General features: G+C 42.8%; 1 protein-coding gene across 1 annotated transcript in view; it reads right to left on the reverse strand.

Moving 5' to 3' along the window:
* The window catches only part of Armh3 (armadillo like helical domain containing 3), a 203,642-nt gene that overhangs the window by 150,244 nt on the left and 32,580 nt on the right, over positions 1 to 20,818 (reverse strand). The window contains exons 7-15 of the mRNA XM_038330160.1: positions 20,492 to 20,566; positions 20,291 to 20,377; positions 13,787 to 13,843; positions 12,360 to 12,403; positions 11,049 to 11,109; positions 9,392 to 9,438; positions 8,628 to 8,703; positions 4,819 to 4,912; positions 543 to 644 (exon numbers count right to left, since the gene is read on the reverse strand). Of these exons, the coding sequence (XP_038186088.1) occupies positions 543 to 644; positions 4,819 to 4,912; positions 8,628 to 8,703; positions 9,392 to 9,438; positions 11,049 to 11,109; positions 12,360 to 12,403; positions 13,787 to 13,843; positions 20,291 to 20,377; positions 20,492 to 20,566 (643 nt within the window). The remainder of the gene's footprint in view (positions 1 to 542; positions 645 to 4,818; positions 4,913 to 8,627; positions 8,704 to 9,391; positions 9,439 to 11,048; positions 11,110 to 12,359; positions 12,404 to 13,786; positions 13,844 to 20,290; positions 20,378 to 20,491; positions 20,567 to 20,818) is intronic.

Genomic DNA, 20,818 nt, shown 5'->3' on the forward strand with positions numbered 1-20,818 from the left:
CGGAAAGGAAAGGCAGCGCTGCTGCAGACCGCGGGCGTGGCGGTGTCACGCTGTAGTCCAAGCTCTCAAGGGCCCTTAGCTCACAGTAATAACCCAACACTCAGTTCTCTTCCTCTTCTGCACTGTATCTAGGGTTAGCGGCTTTTCTATTTTAAGTGATAAGCAGCACAGCCCCCGAATCCCGACTCTCACCACAAGTCGATGCTCCCGGTGTGCATCCTCAGAAGGGAATCCCCTGAAGCATGCTAACCCCTCACCCAGCTCCCACAGAAGAGCGTGCATCCACTCAACAAGACCTCCTAAGCACACCTGCTAATTCTTGTGGGGATCAACTTTTTTTCCTTTTCTATATTTAAGCCCTCTCCTCCAACTTCGGGTTTTCCCAACACCATCTAACTGTCACCCAGCAGTGAGAAATCACTGTTTTCCAGAGCCCAGGTCCATCACCTGCACAGGAGGCCCCAATAGGTCATAGATGAAAGCCTCAAAATTCAGCCTCTGCTCTTTGATGTTAGGCACACCTCCAAGACAACGTGTCTTACCTTTAGTGTCTTGCATGACAATCGAGCTATACTTTAAGAAGGTTATCAGTAGGTTACTGGTCTGTACATCTGCATCCAGTGAGAGTTCCACAGAACTTAGAACTGGAATAGAACAAATAAAACACTTAGCCCATGACATATTCCACCTCACACTCTACCCACATAGCCAATTTGCCAGCAGGCAAGAAAATGACTAAATAAGCTTTTCCCACCACAGAAGGAGGACCAAGTACTTTCCATAAAACTTCTATTTACTCTCACTAGGCCTCTTGAACCCTGTGCCCCATGCTCCCCCAAACCTGCCAACCTTCTTTTTCATCCAGAGTCAATCCAGAAAGAGTTTTTCTCCTAATATGCTAGAAAAGGATGCAATTCTATTCCAGCCCCAAGTAATCAAGTTCAAGGTCCTTCTTAGAGGCACTGTCATTTCTAACTCAAGGAAAAAGTTATACTGAATATAAATGAGCCTGCTTTGACGAGTCTCTTACTTAAAATAAAGGAAGAATTCTTCCTAATAAGGAGAAATCTGCTCAGTACGAGAACAAGCCCTTACACTAAAAGTACCCAAGATGAAAGGGGCGAAAGTTGAGGAAGAACTATGTGCAAATTCTACCCCTTAATCCTTTCCCTGTGAAGAGTAACCTGAAATGCAATAGCAGAGAGAAAACAGGGCACATCCCTGAGCAGCATCCTGGAGTAGAAGTTTACATATCTAGCCTCTGCTTCTAGGAGAAGATCCTTCAGTCCACTGTCCTGGCCCCAGTGCACAGTGGGGAATCAGAATCAACCCAAGTACAGCAGCTTTCTCTTGGAGTTCCCAAGATCTAAAGATGTTAAATTAGAATTAGTCAGCCGGGCGGTGGTGGCACATGCCTTTAACCCCAGCACTCGGGAGGCAGAGACAGGCGGATCTCTGTGAGTTCGAGGCCAGCCTGGTCTACAAGAGCTAGCTCCAGAACAGGCTCCAAAGCTACAGAGAAACCCTGTCTCAAAAAAACAAAAAAAAAAAAAATAGAATTAGTCAACCACTTAGTGCTTTAACAGTGTCTAAAACATAACACATACACAAAAAGAGCCTCAAGATGGCCCAGCGACATTTGGAAATCTATAGCATTCAGCTGTATTTTTAAACTATGAACACACTTCTAAGTTTGGGATATTAGTCATAATATGTATTCATGACTATAATGGATCCCTCTGGAGTTATTACAATGTATGCAAAGGACATTTATTAACAATAGGAAACACTGTACATTATGGCTCCACAATACACAGCAAAAGCCTTATGAGAAGAAATTAGTATGCCCAATCCTTGGCTGTTTTCCCATAATTTGGCCCCCAAGAAGAAATAAAAGATAAGTTTATTTTTATATTGAAACACTAACAGATGTCCTGGTCAGATTGGGCTATAGATAAGACTCTGTCTCAAAAACAACAAACCTAAAAGGTCTCATAGGCTGTCATTTCAAACCACAGCCATTCTGAACTCAGAACCCATAATCATTCTTTTGTTATCTAACTGGTAAGTGGAAGTTTTAGCCCACTCACGCACAGTGATAACTAGAAAACTATCTTACATAATATGTAGAAATATAGAACTATATATATTTTTAGTTTACCAGAAAGTCCTCTCATGCCAAGGCGGAGTTGTCAAATGTCAAGTCTGAGCTGCGAACAAATGTTACAGCTAACTGCTGGCTTTTAAAAATAATAGCACCAGTGACATACCTTAAATATAACTGGGCTACAGAGAAGCACTATAATTAAAAACCACAAATTGAAAATAAGGCTACAATACTTAGGACCCCTACAGAAAGGAAATGAGTTAGAAGAAAAAAATAAAGGCAGAATCAAATCCCTCATAATGTAAAATCTCCCTTGTAAGCAAGCATCGTTCCTTAATGCTGCCTTTTATAATGTTTCTCGGGAGCTTTTGTCAAGAGAGACAGTCATCTGAAAGTGGGCTGACTTGTTCCCACTAGCAGGCTAAAAGCTCAGTGGTTGTAGGTAAGCACAAATCCTGCCATTGCATAATCAAGGGTGTGGGTGAAGTGTTCACAATCAACAGCTGAAAGGCAGTTCTCCGAAGCATCCAAACCCCAACATCACATGGAACTGAGAACACACACACTCACAAACACACATTTATGGCTTTGGATATCCATGGTAACTAGGCAAGCTCCATCCTTAAAGAGAAAGTACAGTGTTTCCATTGGCTTAGCAGTGACCTGAATAAACAGACAAGTAGGCAGTCCTCACTATACTTCTCATTAAGATATTTTGGAATTTGGCTTTCAATTCTAAAAAGCCCCAATTTGCTGTCATAGATCTGAAGATCAATGACAGTTCCTTGCCATACTTCTCTGCTGCTTATACTGCATTAAAATTCTAATGCTCAGCACTATATAAAAATGTGGTGGTGTACACCTTTAATCCCAGCACTAGGGCCCGAGGCAGGAGGATCTCTGTGAGTTCAAGGCCAGCCTGGTCTACAGAGTGAGTTCCAGGGCAGCCAGGGCTACACAGAGAACCCCTGTCTGGAAACCAATATGGGCTGACTCCGCCATTTCCCCATCTATGACCTGAAGGAACTGGTCTTGTGGAACCACAGCCCCAGGATCTCCATGACTCACGCAACATCAGGATATCTGAGAAGAGTGTTATGGAGGAGTCAGGACTGAAGGTGTAGAGAAGCCAAAGGCCAACAACTCACTGCAACGAACATTTCCAAGGAAGGTTCTTTGGGCAAAAGGGTCCACTGTGTGCAACACCACAGCTCCCCCACAACAATCAGTGTGTGACGGGGAGGCAGGCAAGACAGTGAGTTTTTGAGGTTCTTTGGGAAGTGCAGGGTGGCTACAAGGTGGCAAACACGAAAGAACTGGGAAATGAGTGCCACTGCGGCACAGGATGTGAAATTCCAAAAGAATCAGAAAAAAAAAAAATTGTTACATTTAAAAAAAATGTAGGGGGTGAACAACAATAATAGTTTCTTTCTGAAAGAGAGTTTCTGTGTGACAGCTCTGTTTGTCCTGTCCTGGAATTCACTTTGTAGACCAGGCTGGCCTTGAACTCACAGAGGTCCACCTGCCTCTGCCTCCCAAAAGCTGGAACTAAAGGTGTGCGCCACCACAGCCCAGGCCCTTGAACTGATGCTCCTCCCTCCAACTCCTCCAGCTGGGATTACAGGCATATACTACCACACATGGATGTAAATAAAATGCTTTCTTTTAAGATTCATTTTTATAATTTTTAATTATGTGGACGTGTGTGTGTACCTGGAGGGCTGGAGTGTAAGGTTCCCTCTGAGCACAGCAGCTGAGAGCTGCCTGATGTGGGTGCTGGGAACTGAACTCAAGTGCTCTGCAACAGGAGTGTGTGCTCTTAGTTGCAAAGCCATTCTCCGGCTCCAAGTGCCGTTTCCTTACACACAGAAGAAACACTCAACTCAACTATCTTGCCATAATTTTCTCTGGAACTTCAGAAAGCATAAAGAATAGCATCATATACTTGTCTTTCTCTTTTTTTTTTTAATATAGTCTACTGTGTCACCTAGGATTGTCTCAAATCACTGTGCTCAAGTGGCTTTCCCACTTCAGACTCCAAACACTGGAAAAATAGGGTACATGACACAGTCTCCAATGCAGACAAATTTCTTCCCTTTCTTTTTCCTTTCTCTCTCTCCTTCTTCTTACTCGGTCTTAGGGGTTAAATGTAGGGCTCATGCATGCACTCCACCACTAAGTCATATCCCCATCTCATTTTAAAATTTGAGACAGGGCCACGATAAATTGACCAGGTTGGCCTTTAACTCATTAGGCAGACCAAGCAGGCCTTGAATTTGTAACCCTTCTACCTCAGTCTTCAAGTAGCTGGGATTACAGATGTATGCCAACATTAATTACCCACTCAAACAAATTAAAAGAATTAACAAATGTATTCTTTGCTCAATACAGCTGTGCTTAGCACTGAAAGATCTAGAATCAGCCAGGCAATAGGTGGTACATGCCTTTAATCCCAGCACTCAGGAGGCAGACAGATTTCTGAGTTTAAGGCCAGCCTGGTCTACAGTGAGAGTTCCAGGTCAGTCAGGGCTACACAAAGAAACCTTGTCTCTGAAAACTAAAGAGGGAGGGAGGGAGAGAGGGAGGGAGGGAGGGAGAGAGGGAGAGAGGGAGGGAGGGAGGGAGGAAGGGAGGGAGGGAGGGGAAAGAACAAGAAAAAGAAAGATCTATACTCATATTAACCAAGAACACAATAAAAGTGGTGGCCTCACCATCAGAGGAGGGTGGAGTGGTCCCAAGTGGTGTGACTGGGGCTGTTGGAGTAGGACTGACAGGGGTTGTCACCAACCCCATTTCTGGGTGGCTCTGAAAGAGGAACGGATGGGTAAGAAAACAGAAAATATAGTTCTCTTTAAGTATCCTCCACTAAACATGCTTACTGGCTTTCCAGGATCAAAACGAGACTACCAAGCTCACTGAGGACCTGCATTTGTGCCCTGAATGCTTGAAATCCATGGATGCCTGCTAAGCTCTAGCAAGAAACGCCGTGGGTTAGTTTTCATTATGAAATTTGGGTTCCATTACACAAGTTTTTCTGTAAAGCCACATATTTTAAAAACCAATAAATTATTAAGATGTATGAACTATTTTCATGACTGTAGAACTGACAAACAGATGTAGGTAAACTAAGGGGATACTAGGAACCATAAAAGGAGCTAGGTAGGCTAATAGCAGCCTTACTGTTAAAAAAGAAAAATACATAAATAAAAAAGCATGTAGGCTAGCAAGATAGCTCAGAGGGTGAGGTACTCATTGCCAAGTTGATGACCTGAATTTGGTACCTAGGATCCATATGGTAGAAGTATAGAACCAACTTCCTTTTTTTTTTTAGAATATGAAGTTTCAAGATTTTTTTTCATACTGGTTTTTTATTGATTTTTACTGAGCTCTACATTTTTCTCTGCTCCCCTCCCTGCCTCTCCCGTCCCCCCTAGAACCAACTTCCAAAAGTTATCCAGTTATCCTCTGAACTCTACACTAACACCCCCAACACACACACACACACACACACACACACACACACACACACACACACACACAAAGTATAAGGAAAAACCATGCAAGAATATGCACAGTGCAAAGGCAGAGGAAAAATCTAGCGTGGACAATGGAGGTGACCCCGTGTCCTTGGTTTTCCTCAGCTACTGCCACGTCAACTGGAAGAAGGAAGCTCAGGATTCCATTCTCCTTTCTTTTCTTTTTTTTTTAATTATTATTTTATGTGCATTGGTGTTTGCCTGCAAGTATGTCTGTGTGAACATGCCAGATCTTGGAGTTAAAAGACAGTTGTGAGCTGCCATGCAGATGCTGGTATTTGAACCTGGGTCTTTTGCAACAGCAGCCAGTGCTTTCAACCACTGAGCCATCACTCCTGCCCCAACCCTTTCTGTTTTCAACAGCTTTGCCAGTCCTTTACCTTCCCCACCTCTTCTTGAGTCAGTTATTTAATTTGATAGACAGACAAGAAACTTGGTAAAAATAACAAACTTTCTTATATTATCTTATGAAAACTAGTAAGAGTTCAAAACATACCCAAAAACAGCATATTGTTTTCAAAACATGGCCTTACTTTTTAGTTAAAATTATGCTAGTAGATTCATTAAAAAAAATGGTATGGCAGCATAAATTTTTAATCCCAGAATTCAGGAAGCAGAGACAGGTGGATCTCTGAGTTCAAGGACAGCTTCAGGCCTACACAGTGGGGGGGGGGTATAAGAAACTTACATACATATTTTAAACAGTGTGCCATTAAGATTAAAAACACGGAAACCCTGTCTCGAAAAACAAAAACAAAAAAAAAACAAACAAAAAAAAAGATTAAAAACACTTCCTTTTTTAAAAGACAGCTTTCACGGCTACAGTCCTGATGTGGGAGGGTCTTCTGTTTTGTGTTGATTTCATTGGTTAAATAAAGAAACTGCCTTGGCTCTTTGATAGGACAGAAAATTAGGTAGACGGAGTAAACAGAACAGGATGCTGGGTAGAAGGCAGTGAGGCAACCGCCATGAGGCAGTCGCCATGCCTCTCCTCTCCAAGACAGACACAGGTTAAGATCTCTCCTGGTAAGACACCACCTCGTGGTGCTACACAGATTACTAAATATGGGTTAAAGCAAGATGTAAGAGTTAGCCAATAAGAGGCTAGAGCTAATGGGCCAAGCAGTGTTTAAAAGAATACAGTTTCTGTGTAATTATTTTGGGTAAAGCTAGCCGGGTGGCAGGATGCAGCCCGCCATTCCTACTACACAGTCTAGCTTGTTTTGGTTCCCTCCTGTGCCAACTACCCCTCAAGCATACAAGCAAGCATCTTATATATTCTTGGCTTCAATATGTATAAACTATTTGTCTGTTAACAGCTAACACATCCTAGCTAGGATGGTTTTTTACTTTTGTTCTCTGGTAAGATAGTGGCATATGTAATTGGCCTATTCTACCTCCAGTGTAATTACACAGAGGTTTAGAAAGAAGAAAGCCTAACAGAAAACCCCATATACTCCATAGAGAAAATAGTATCAGCAGACTCTGATAGGAAAAATGCAGTAATGTCAACTCCTTTTTTATTTTTCATAGTTTCTGTGTGATTTATTATTATTTTTAATGTTATGTTCATTAGTGTTTTGCCTGCATGTATATCTGTGTGATGGTACCAGATTCCCTAGAACTGGAGTTATAGACAGTTGTGAGCTGCCATGTGAGTGCTGGGAATTGAATCAGGATCATCTGGAAGAACAGCAAGTGCTCTTAACCCTGAGCCATCTCTCCAGCCCCATCGAAACTCTCTCATAAGGTAATGGAATCAGTAAACTAGTCCAGACATAATTTTACATGCCATTAGCCCTACTTCAGCACCAGTTAGATACATTCCTTTGAGGACACCACAAAGTACAGGCAACTGATGCTACACCGTTACAACTACCAACAAATGCAAGCAGAGTTTTAAACAAACACAGCTGGGAGTTTTTTTTGGTTTGGGGGGTTTTTTGTTTGTTTGTTTTTTTGAGACAGTTTCTCTTTGTAACAGTCCTAGCTGTTCTGAAACTAGTTCTGTAGACCAGACTGACCTTGAACTCTCAGTGATCCACCCTCTGCCTCCTAAGAGCTGGGATGGACTTGGTTTTTGGTTTTGGTTTTTCGAGACAAGGTTTCTCTGTAGGTTTGGTGCCTGTCCTGGAACTAGCTCTTGAAGGCCAGGCTGGCCTCGAATTCACAGAGATCCACCTGCCTCTGCTTCCCAAGTGCTGAGATTAAAGGCGTGCGCCACCACCACCCAGCTCAGATGGACTTCTTAATGGAATGATTCTGTATAAAATTCAAGAAGAGGTCTGATGGGCTGGAGAGATGGCTCAGAGGTTAAGAGCATTGCCTGCTCTTCCAAAGGTCCTGAGTTCGATTCCCAGCAACCACATGGTGGCTCACAACCATCTCTAATGGGGTCTGGTGCCCTCTTCTGGCATGCAGGCATACACACAGACAGAACATTGTATACATAATAAATAAATAAATAAATAAATAAATAAATATTTAAAAAAAAAAAAAAGAAGAGGTCTGAGGATATTGCTCAGAGAAAGCATTTGCCTAATATGTACAAGGTCCTGGATTTAATCCTACAGTATCACAAAAACAAAAGATAAGTAAAATAAAATTTGAGGGAGAAAAGGATTGGGGAGCTGGGTGTGTCTCACTTTGCAGCCTTGGCTGGCCTGGAACTGGATGTACAGCCCAGGCTATACTTGAACTCATAGAGATGCACCTGCTTCTCTCCCCAGTGCTAATATGAAGGGTACAGGCCACCAGCCAGTATTGGGACTTTTAAGAGAACCAACCCAAGGGAACTGGAAAGATAGCTCAGAGGTTAAGAGCACTGACTTCCAGAAGTCCTGAGTTCAATTACCAGCAACCACATAGTGACTCACAACCATCTGTAATGAGATCTGATGCCCTCTTCTGGCTACAGGCAAACATTCAGACATAGCACTGTACACATAACAAATAAAATAAATCTTAAAAAAAAGACAACCAACCTGAGCTAATACTGTGATGAAGTTTCGATTTAAATGGACAGCTTCATAAAGTGCCAGAAGAATGGCCTCATTGGTTCTAAGGAAAAAGAGAACAAATCAGATTCCTTCTAAGAGTAAACAATGTAAAACATAACCGCAAGAGCTCCTCACTGTCAATACCTCTATTTAGCATTTGGACATATGCAAAAGACCACAGGTTAAAGGCCAATTCTTCCCGCCCCTACCCAGCTAAACCTGAAGGGGTTGACACCCAGCCCTTAGGCATTTGGGGAGACAGAGCTAGTAATGGTGACCTAATGACCTAATGCTCTGTAGGCAAGGTAACAGGATTACCACAAACTCAAGGCCAGCCAGGATCTACACAGAGAGTTCCAGGGTAGCCAGGACTACACAAGGTAAGATCATGTCTCAAAAACTTCATTTTTTTCCTTTAAGGCAGGGCCTCATGTTGTCCAGATTGGCCTGAGCTCACTATGTAGCAGAGGGTGACAGTGAACATCTGATCCTCCCATCTGCACCTCAGGAGTGCTGGGATAACAGGCACATGCCAACCACACCCAGTTTATTTAAGGACGGCAAGCAGACATTCTATCAGCACCTCTAAAGTAGAAATCTCCAAGAACCCATGGTTGCCTAAACCCCAAGAAACGCTGGAAAAATCATTTTAAAAGGTTGTAATCTATAAAAGGTTGCGAGGAGGTGACACTTTCTGCTCTGTGCTCTCGTAGTCAGCAAGAGAGCACACACAACATCCAAGTACTTACTGTACAGAGATCTTCTCAGGGGCATCTGCTATGAACATGCTGCCCACCTGTGGACGGAAGGAGGAAGCACAGATTGTACACAGGAGGCCGAGAAAGGCTCTGGGCTTAACCAGTGAATAACCATTGCTTCTAGTAGCAAACAAGGAACTCAGGACCATCAGTGACACACAAAACCAGTCCACTTTGAAAACTGTAAAAGACTTACCAATAATAAATGAAATAATGAGATTCCTACTACATCATCTAGGCTTTCAATGTGTAAGTTTAGTAACAATGTCAAGATAGATGTCAGCCTAAATATTCTAACCACTGCATGTTTCCTGGAAACTGCTTATGTGCAATCAGAACTGACTCACAGAGAACTTCAAGCTTGTCCTGATACCTACAACTACAATCCCAAAGTCACAAGTTCAAGGTTAGTCTGGGCTACACAGACTATGTAGGGGCCGACCTGAGCTATCATGTCAAAAACTTGTCTCAAAAGGAATAAAAGAAAATAATTTTTTAAACTTCAGAGAGAGTAAGCTGCTATCAACCAGCTAGAACTGTCTATGTAAAACCTGTTATCTCCTTTCAGATCACAGGGTTTAAGCTTACATACTGTCAAGGGCAGCAGATAAACACCTGGCACAAGCTGCCTTTAATACATGTGATTCCAGAAGTCAGATGTGGTGGTGCACACCTGCAAATTAAGTGCTTGAGAAGTAGAAGAAGGATCAGGAGTTCAAAATCATCCTCAGTTATATAACAAGTTCAATGCCAGCCTGGGTTTCAAGATAGTCAATCTTAAAAAAATTTTGAAGATGTTTGAGAACAATATATCTAATTCACATAATCAAATATCAATATAAAATTCATGCTTCATAGCCTCTGAAACACTTCAATGACTTATGTCTCAGAGTTATAAGATTCTTTTAAAGCCAGGCTCTAAGAAGAAAAAGGGTAGAATGCATAGGCACCAGGAGAAGAGAAGCAGCTGTTCTGTACAAGAAGCTGCCTCAGCTCTAGGCACCTGAACACTAATGCCCCCCACAAAGATGGGTTCCAATGTTGCCTACATTTTAGGATCCACTAGACTTAGACATCTCCCTCTCTCTTTTTCCCTTTTTATACTTTTTAACTTTCTTTATCTTCTTTAAGATTTCTCTTCTTGCAGGAGATGGCAGTGTACGCCTGCAGTGCCAGCCTGTGGTTTCAGTGATTGCCTAGCATTCCCAAGCTCAGCTTCAGTCCTCAGCACCACGTAAACAGAGCATGGGAATGACAAACCTGATCCAGTCACTAGGGATCGTGTGGCTACAGAAGACTACAAAAGGCCACTGGGGAGGACTCCCTTCTAGTCTATGTTCTACAGTCAGCTTCCAAACAGAGCCAACTCATTCTTGAAATGGATTCTTGACTATGTTGCCCAAGTTGGTCTTGAATATGTAGGTTCAAGTAATCCCCATCTTACCAAGTAGTTAGGACTGCAAGGTCAATTCTTTTGTTGTTGTTTTTGCTTTGTTTGAGACAGAGCCTCTCTATATAACAAAAAAATTGGCCTTGCAGTCCCAGCTACCATTATTTCAAACATATCCAAACTGAACCTAAATATGCCTACCCCTGAAGGCTTCCTGTACTTCTCAACAGGAAGAGAAAAGGCACAAGTAGAACTTACCATATTTGTTAAAGCAGAGAAAAAACCGCTCTGGTGTTCTTCTTCCTTGTCTTTATACTGCCTAAAAAAAATAACCAAATTAAACTACAGGAATTTTTTTTTTACCAAGTATATATTCAACCCTGACATTCTAGGTAATCAGGGCAGTGTACTCTCAGAACGTCTGACTCCAGAACTAAAGCATGATGACGCTCTAGCCACGGCAGTCCCCCGCAAGCTGAGCGCACCCATCTGCTCTGCAGGGATGTGTACCAAAATGCCTGGCTACTTTGGGAGAGACTTAGAAAGCAAGCTGCAAAGTGTGAAATTCCTCTAGCATATGGCTGATCTAGTTATTTCCCAAACAGATGATTACTTGAAAAGTGTGGCAGTGAAAATTCTTTCAGGCTGTGACAGTGAAAACCTTGTTTGTTTGAAGGAGGAAGAAAGTTGAAGAGCTAAAACGTTTGTGGAGAAGGGACATACCGGCTGGCCCTTAGTGGGATTACAGATTCCTGGTTTCCATTCATGGAATGCCAAATCCTTCACCATCCACGAGATGAAGAAAACCAAGAATCAACTTAAGAGACTAAACAAGGACTCTAGGAAGTTGAACCACTAATGAAAAAGAAACAGTTGGTTCATGAGTGTAGCTCAGTAACAGGGGTTGTTCTTAGCTTGCATAAAGCCCTGGGTTTAATCCCCAGAGAAAGAAAGAAAGATTTGCAAATCTGTTAAATGAGACCTAACTCAATATGCTTTCTCTTTTCTACTCTTTTAAAGAATTCTAGCCAGACTTGGTGGTGCACGCCTCTAATCCCAACACTCAGAAGAAAAGACAGGTGAATCTCAAGGTCTGAGGTTACCCTGGTCTGGTCTTCAGAGCAAGTTCCAGGACAGCCAGGGCTAAACAAAGAAACCCTGTCTCAAAAACAAACAAACAACAACAAGAAAACGAGTTTTAAAGTGGTTTTCACGAGCTTTCTTACATGGAAAATGGTATTTATGAGGCTCACTGGACAAAAAGGAAAGCCTGCTCTGTAGCTAAAAGCTAATGAAATGATCTGTAACAAAACACCAAAGGCTGAAAGAGAATATGCCTAATTGTTTAAACTAAGGTGGGCATTAACTTGAGGGCCGCTTTTCCCAGGCAATAGGAAACAGAGCCCCACGGATACCAGCAGGCTGAGCAGGTGCATCTGCATGCAGCCAGACATCTAACTAAGCTTTGGGATAGGCTAGGAATTTTTACCTAAGAATTCTAACGAACCTCTTCCCTACTCACCCAGTTCAAGGGAAACAGCCTTTTCCCCTGTGGAGAAGTAGACTCACCTATTGTACTCAGACAAAGCCTGAGTGATCACAAGCCCCATCCCCTGGAAAAGAAAACACAGCACAGTTGAAACAAGCAAGGAGCCTTTAGGTGCTGGTGGCATTGCTACAGCTCAGCTACAGCTCAGCCAGGGAGAACATAAACCCTAAAGTCTATACCCATGAAGCTCAGTCAGAAAGCTGCCGTCAAGAACAGAAATTATGGTGGGGTGGAGGGAGGGATGGCGCACGCCTTTAATCGCAGCATTTGGGAGGCAGAGGCAGGTGGATCTCTATGAGTCCGAGGCCAGCCTGGTTTACAAAGCAAGTTATAAAACAGCTAGGACTATTACACAGAGAAACCCTATCTCAAAAAACAAAACAACAACAACAAAATTAGAAGATAAGGAGATAAAGCCAAATACTGGTCATCTTTTTCTCCCTACAGCCAGAAAGCAGAAAAATTTTCACTTTGCAAAATTTTCAGGACACATATGGCAGATATACATCATCCTTAATGCTTCAGCTTCCTAGAGTCAGGCTATGAATAGTATCATTTCAGGGCTGGAGATGGCATGGTGATAATGAGCACTTACTGCGCGGGTTTAGTTCCCAGCACCCACATGGAGGCTCAAACCATTCTAACTCCAGTTCCAGGAAATCTGATGCCACCTTCTGGTCTTTTCAGACACCAGGCAACACATATGGTGCCACAGGAGGACATACACTGGTAATCCAGCACTGAAGAGGCTGGAACAGGAGTACTAGGAATTTAAGGCCAGTTTGGACTACACAGTGAAACTCGAAAAACAAAAACCAAACTCATGATAAAGCACTCTGCTTTCTGGGATTTGGGGAATGGTTGTTTGTTTGTTTGTTTCTCTGGAGAGAAGGTTTCTCTGTGCAGCCCTGGCTGTCCTGGAACTCTGTAGACCAGACTGGCCTCAAACTCACCGAGATCCACCTGCTTCTGACTTCCCAGTGCTGGGAATAAAGGCGTGCGCCACCACCAATAAGCTTGGGATTCATTTTTTATCTGTTTATTGTGCACTGGAAATTGAACCCAAAATTTGTAAGTTCTATCCCCAGCCCTTTTTCTTCTCTTTTGAGACAGGTGGCACTAGTACCACAGGACAGCCTTAACCTGAACTTTCTGACCAGTGTCCATTGCAACCACCACTGCCCAGCTTCTTTTCTTTTGTTTTTGTTTTTCTGTTGTTGCTTTGAGACAGAGTTTCTCTGTGTAATGTTTCTGGCTGTTCTGGAACTCGCTCTGTAGATCAGGCTGGCCTTAGACTCACAGAAATCCTCCTGCCTCTGACTCCTCAGTGCTGGAATTAAAGGCGTGCACCACCACCACCCAGCAGCTTCTCTCTTCTTAGAGTCCACTGAAAATAAGGCCACCACAAGTGAAGTAACACCAAAAGCTCAAGAAGCCAGAGACTCACGTTCAGCGTAGCTTCATCATCCACAATGGACAGCTTCACGATGTAAGGGTTCACTGACTGCAGGAAGAGAGAAGAGTGAAGGTGAGTGCCACCAAGCTGAGAAAGGCTGTTAGCTGATTAAGAAAGGGATAGCAAAATGCTTCTGCATGCCCTATTTCCACGGCAATGTTCACAACATCCAAACCCAAGGCATCTTGCCTGCTGACAGCCCCTATTTCCAGTCACTCTCTCATCTCACATGAGTATCTGTCAAGTACACAAGTGTGCATGTATGCACATACACACAAATGTCAGTTCTATTCTACCTACATTTTCCTCTACGTTGAATTAGCTCATGTTTATGTTCATTTACCTCTCCTGTTTTTGATTCTTCTAAAAAGTGAATACTCTGAAAAACTCAATTTGTCCTGCCCTATGAGTCCATAGGGATAGCTGTCTTTTGAGAGAAATAAAACCTTCTTTCCCTTAAGACACATATTTGTAAGCTGCTAACTTACACGCTCTTCCCAAAGGCTCTCTAACCATTTCAAAACTACATGCAAGGACTGATTCACCCACCCGGAAAACAAAGCCACCTCAGGGGTGGGAAGTGGCAGCTGCTTAACAGTCAGAGAGGCCATTTATGGAGATCTGATACCCAAATAACCCTGCAGGGGGTACTGCAGAAAAGGATATTACCCAAGCAACAATCTGCTCAGGACACTGGGATTTAATGACTGTCCCATCGCTTACTGCACTGGAAGATGACTTGAGCTTTTCCAGACTCGGTCTCAGCTGGGCACATACTTAAACGACTACTTCTTAAAAGTGGGATGAGAGTCAATGACCTGCTCACCTTAAAAACATCCCATCCACAGGATGTGAGGAAAGTTCTCCTGAGGATCCAGCACTAATTTCAACCCAAGGAGGGCTTGTAACAAAAGTATTCAGGCTGGCAGTGTTTACAGCTACCAAGAAAACTCAAGAAACCTGAAACCAAAACTGAAAAGCTAATACCTCACACAGACCTCATTCAAGTTTCAAAGTATATCTTTCAAGTCAACTGGAGACAGAAAATGAAAGTTTTGTTCTCTTAAGAACCCAAATGTTTATGTTTTTACATTATCATTATTATTATTATTATTATTATTATTATTATTATTATTATTATGCTACAGACTGTCAGGCAAGATCTGATGCAGGTGGATCCTTGAAAAAGAAAATCAGCAGTTGGCTGACCTAGAGATGTTACCATGTTGACAGCAACATTAAAAAAAGCAAAGTGTGGTTGTTTGTTTTTGAGACAGGGCCTCACTATGTAACCTTGGCCTCCCCACATCTTACTACATAGACCAGGCTGACATATAACTTACAGAGATCTGCTTGTCTCTATATCTGCCTATCCCTCTCCCTCCTGAGAGTAAAAATTAAAGGCATGCACTACTACCTGGCCAAAGCACATTTTTTTTTTACATTATTTTTCCAAGTATTAGTCACTCACGTTCCCAAAACAACTCTGTGAGGTGACAGTCAGGATCCTCAAGATACCAAGACCAACATAAACAGAAATATTTATGCTTTGATTCCCCTTATTAATTATGACACAATACACAAATTATGACATTGAACACACCAGAGAAGCTGTTACTTTGCGTGACCATGTTACTAGCATATATGCACAGAGGTGTGAGCATGCATGTGAAGCCCAGATGCCATCTTCTGGTATTGTTCCTCAGGAATCATGCCTTCTGGCTGGGTTTCTCACTGGGACCTGGGACGTGAGGCTTGCCAACTAGGCAAAGCTGGCAGGCCAGCAAGCCCCAAGATCTTCCTGTCTTCAGCTCTCCAAACTGGGATTACAAGTGTGTGCCACCATGTCACCTTTTTTTTTTCAGAGTGAGGGTGAATATTTATTTAGGGGGTTATGAAGGGGGAACAGAAATGGGGGAGAGAGAGAGACAGAGACAGAGAGAAGAGGGGAGAGGAGAGAGAGACAGGGAAAGCAGAGAAGTGGAGAGAGAGGCAGAAGCAAAACTGCCTCTCTGAGAGGAAGATGGAAAAGAGCCACCATGTCACCTTTTGACAAGAGTGCTGTGACTGCATTCAGGCCCACTATGTTTATGTACAAGTGCTTAACCAGCTAGGCTATCTCCCTAGCCCAGGAAAGTTCTTAAGGAAAAAGGGAACAAGGAAAAAAAAAAAACAAAAAAAAAGGGAATGAAAGAGAGAGAATGAGAGAGGGAGGGAAAAAAGGTATGGACAGAGGAGGGAGGAAGGAAAAGCTTGCAAATAAGTGTGATTTGGTTTTTTAATTTAGCAAAACAAGAGGCTCAGAGCAAAAGATGGGGTTTAGATCACTGCATCTCAAGCAGTGGTGGCGCACGTCTTTAATCCCAGCACTTGCGAGGCAGAGGCTTCTCTGTGAGTTTTAGCCAGCCTGGTCTACAAAGCAGATGCCAGGATAGCCAGAAATGTTACAGAAAAATCCTGTTTTGAAAATCACACACACACACACACACACACACACACACACAATTCTAATTGCCCTACACTATATCCTGGTATCCTAGCGACCCAGCATGCTGGTTGTTCCGAAACCGGAAGCAATCTACTTCTCATCCATAAGACAGAATTCAAACTCAGCAAGTACTTTACCACTAAGTATACTTGCAGTTCTTCTTTAATTGTTCTTAAATTTTGGGGTCCTAACTTTCTAAGTTTTACCTGTCACTTTTCATTGTCTGTCTCTAAAATAGAATGCATCATTAAAATGAGCAAGAATTGTACATGCTATCCTTTCCTTATTTCTTTTTGGTTTTCTTTTTATTTGATTTAATTTGTTTTTTGGGTCAGAGTTTCTCTGTGTTAGCCCTGGCTGTCATCCTTGGAATGTGTTCTGTAGACCAAGTTAGAACTCTGCTGTGGGATAATGCTCTTATACCCTGTAAAGATTTGTCACTTGTATTGGTTTTAATAAAACACTGATTGGCCAGTAGCCAAGCAGGAAGTATAGCTGGGGTAACCAGACTAGAATTCTGGGAAGAGGAAAGGCTCTGTCTGCAGTCACTACCCAGACAGAGAGGAAACAAGAAGAAAATGCTGTACTGAGAAAAGGTGCCAAACCATGTGGCTAAATAAGAATTATGTGTTAATTTAAGTTGTAAGAGGTAATTAATAAGGGTTGGGCAGTGGTGGCGCACGCCTTTAATCATAGCACTCCCGGAGGCAGAGGCAGGTGGATCTCTGTGAGTTCAAGGCCAGCCTGGTCTACAAGAGCTAGTTCCAAGAAAGGCTCTGTTCTTTTGGAATTCCTCGTGCTCTTGTCAAAGACCTTCCTGCTCCCCTGGAATTGGGCTTCTTTAATGGCATCTAGTGAGCAACTTATATCCAAAGCTGCAAATTCCAGAGAAAGCATGTCCACCAGCTTGTCCTTAACAGGTATACCCATTCTTCTGAGGTTTCTGACACAACAAGAATGCATACCTCACTCCAGAAATATGACTTTCTCCAGTCTTGGGCTGGGTCCCATTTTTCAGGCTGACATTTCAGGGCCCTATACTGGGCTGAGCCAGGGTTCACTTTGCTCTTAGAGAAGCCAGACAATCCACGGCCTCAGAATGGCTGTATCCACCACAAGGTGGTGAAATACTCAGTAGGGACGACTGAGTAGAACTCAACTTCTTTAGGTTTCCTCAGCATTTTTCCTCAGCTATTTTTCTTGCTCTTGTACTAAGGCCCCAGAGGCTTTTACACATGACAGAAATCATAATGGCTACCATGCCAGCACCTACAGACTGCCAGTAAAAACAGGTATTGGCAATAAATTACATGTTTATTTGTAGATCTACACCCCATTATCAACTCCTCCACATCAAGGTTGTTGCACAGACCCCAGACTCTCCAGAGTACTCCCTTCTCACAGCCTCTCCTCATTACAAGTTGCCCATCAGTCTGTCTGAATAAAATCACCCAGTGATGCAGACGTTATGACACACGCCTATAGTAACAGTACTTGGGAGGCTGAGGCAGGAAGACTCCTGAAAGCTAGAGGCCAGCTCATGCTACACAGCAGTATGAGGACAGCCAAGCCTGTGGCCTAAATAACAAAGTCCTGTCCAAAAAAAAAAAAAAAAAAAAAAAAAAAAGAAAGGAAAAAAAAGGAAAAAAAGAAAAAACACTTTTAAAAAAAACCTAAATCATGTCACCAGCTGGCATACTCTTCACTGACTTGTCCAGAAGGCTAAGCAGTGACCATATGTTCTCGGAGTCCTGCCACTTATTAGTGAAGAAAGTTCCCCTAGCACAGCACCTGACTTCAGAGAGTCGTTCTTAGTATCCAGGACCTTTTACCTGCTGCTTCCTACTACTCCAGGGAGTCCCTGAAGATCCCAGTCTTCCCTGAGCAACCTCCCTCCATTCCTATGCATTCTGCCTTCTGAGAGTAAGGCACATGAACCATTCTCTGGGTTCTGCTTTTCATTTCAAAAATGGAAACCAAGAGCCTAGCTGGGTATGGTGGCATACACTTATAACCCAACACTTGAAAGAATGAGGCATGGCTCAGCACAGATTTGGGGCCCCCTGAGCTATAGAATGAAACTGTATTGACGGGAGGGAGAGAAGTGAGTGGTAGGGCACAATGATGTACTCACTGGGAAGACGAAAGCAGGAAGACTAGTTCAAAGCCAGCCTGGGCTGTATGAGACCCTGGCTTCTAACTAAAATTACAGTGAGGTGTGACAGTATACACTAATGCAGGCAGTGAACGGATCTTGAAGTAGGACTGCCAAAACTTTGAGGTCAGTGGGAAAGGAGGGGTGGCAGTGGGAGTACCCTCCAGTATTGTTAAAGATAGAGTAATACCTTCAACTAAAATCTTCATTAAAATCAGAGAGCTTAGTTGAGTGGTGGTGGCCCAAGCCTTTAATTCCAGCCCTCAGGAGGCTGAAGCAGGGGGATATCTGTGAGTTCAAGGCCAGCCTGGTCTACAAAGCAAGTTCCAGGACAGCAGCGACTGTTGCACAGAAAAATCCTGTCTCAAAAATATAAAACGAAACAAAGCAAACAAAAGAGCCAGAGAGCTCTTAGATCAACAGTGATAAGACACATAAAACAAGTCTTGCCAGACATAGTCACACAGGCCTGCACATCACAGAACTGAGTCAGGGACAGGGAGGGCACACTAGAGAGGCACGACTTCCAGACCGGCCTGCTCTACATACTGAATTCTAGGCTACTCAGGGCTACACAGCAGTATCCTATTAAAAAAAAAAAAATAAAAATAAATATATATATATATATATATATATATATATATATGAACTAGAGAAATGGCTTAGTGATTAAAAGTACTTGCTGTTCTTGCAGAAGACCCTGGTTCAGTTCTCAGCACCCATGTCATGTCTGACAACACAATTATAGGTAACTCCAGTTCCAGGGGAATCCTATGCCCTCTTCTGGCCTTTAAGGGTAACTGCATGCACATGCTACATATATATGCACTCAGTCACACACACAAGTAAAATAATCTTCCAAAGCAGATGCAATAGGGTTGTGATTTCTAATTCTGGTTTATCATTTTGTTTGACTGAGTTTGTCTGTTTGCTTGTTTGTTTATTTGTTTGTTATGAGATAGGATGTTACTTTGTACCCCAAGCTGGCCCAGAATTTACCATGTAGCACAGCTGTCCTTGAATTTGTGGCAAGCCTTCTGTCTCAGCCTGCAAGGTACTGTGATTACAGGCATGAGCAACCTTACCTAGGTTCAGTTAGGGATCCTTTAAAAAATTAATGATCAGTTCCTCTCCCACAAATTCTGATTCAGTGTGATATAACCAGAGTTAATAATCCAAACCCTTTTTGATTTTTAAAAAGTTCCTGCCAGGTGTTGATGGCACACTGGAAAGACAGGGGCAAGCAGATCTCCATGAGTTCCATGCCAGCTTGGTCTCTAGAACAGTTGTGGGTAACAGAAAAACCCTGTCTGGGGGAAAAAAAAGTTCCTAGGGGGTTGAGCATGATGGCAATTGCTCTAATCCTAGCACTCAGGGGAGACAGGAAGGTCTATGTGAGTTCCAGAATAGCCAAGGATATGCAGTAAGACTGCCTCAAAAACAAAAAATGAAAAAACAAAACTCCTAGGTAAAAGCCAGGCATAGCAGTAAATGCCCATAATGCCACCACTAAGGAGATAAAAGCCAGGTATAGTAGCAAAAATCCTGTCCACCAAGAGCCCGTCTTCTACGTTCAGCGGTCTTATAAAATGGCTGCTGTATGGGGGACTGGAGAGATGGCTCAGTGGTTAAGAGCATTGTCTGTTCTTCCAAAAGTCCTGAGTTCAATTCCCAGCAACCACATGGTGGCTCACAACCATCTGTAATGAGGTCTGATGCCCTCTTCTGGCCTGCAGGCATATATGTAGACAGAATATTGTATAATAAATAATAAATAAATAAATAAATAAATGCTGCTGTGTCCAGCAAGATGATTATGGAAATAACAACTGTACACTAGGGACCCACCTACCTCATATTTTCTGTAGTTGACCAGCAAAGCCAAGAGGACAACAGCATCATACCCATGCTCTCTACGACTTGGGGGATGGGACAATATCTGTAACAAGAGGCACAGTACATAACGCCTAAGTGCTAAGTCCCGGTTCCATGGAAGGCAGGCTGAAAATTTGAAGAGCATTTATAAGAGAAAGGTATCAGAAAGCTGACCTACCTGTAAAATTGCTTCAAATATACTGTTGATCATTACATATTCCAGGATAGTGTTCTGACTGATGTTGTCTGTAACCTGAATGCAATAGAAACACTTCTGAAGGTCTGTACCAAGGCACCTGACATCTCATGTGTATCTACTACCCTAGCATCCAAGCGACAGAAATGTCAAAGCAAAGAGCAAACAAAAATATCCCAAGATTCAGAATTCCCAGAACCATTTTCAAGTGAAACCCAATGAAAACGAAAAGTCAGACAATCCAAAAGATGGTAGTTCTCCTGGAATATCCCTGCCAACATGACAGGGATCAACCGCGGAGGTGGCTGA

This window comes from Arvicola amphibius, chromosome 1, assembly GCF_903992535.2.
Source record: "Arvicola amphibius chromosome 1, mArvAmp1.2, whole genome shotgun sequence".
In the NCBI taxonomy this organism is placed as follows: Eukaryota; Metazoa; Chordata; class Mammalia; order Rodentia; family Cricetidae; genus Arvicola; species Arvicola amphibius.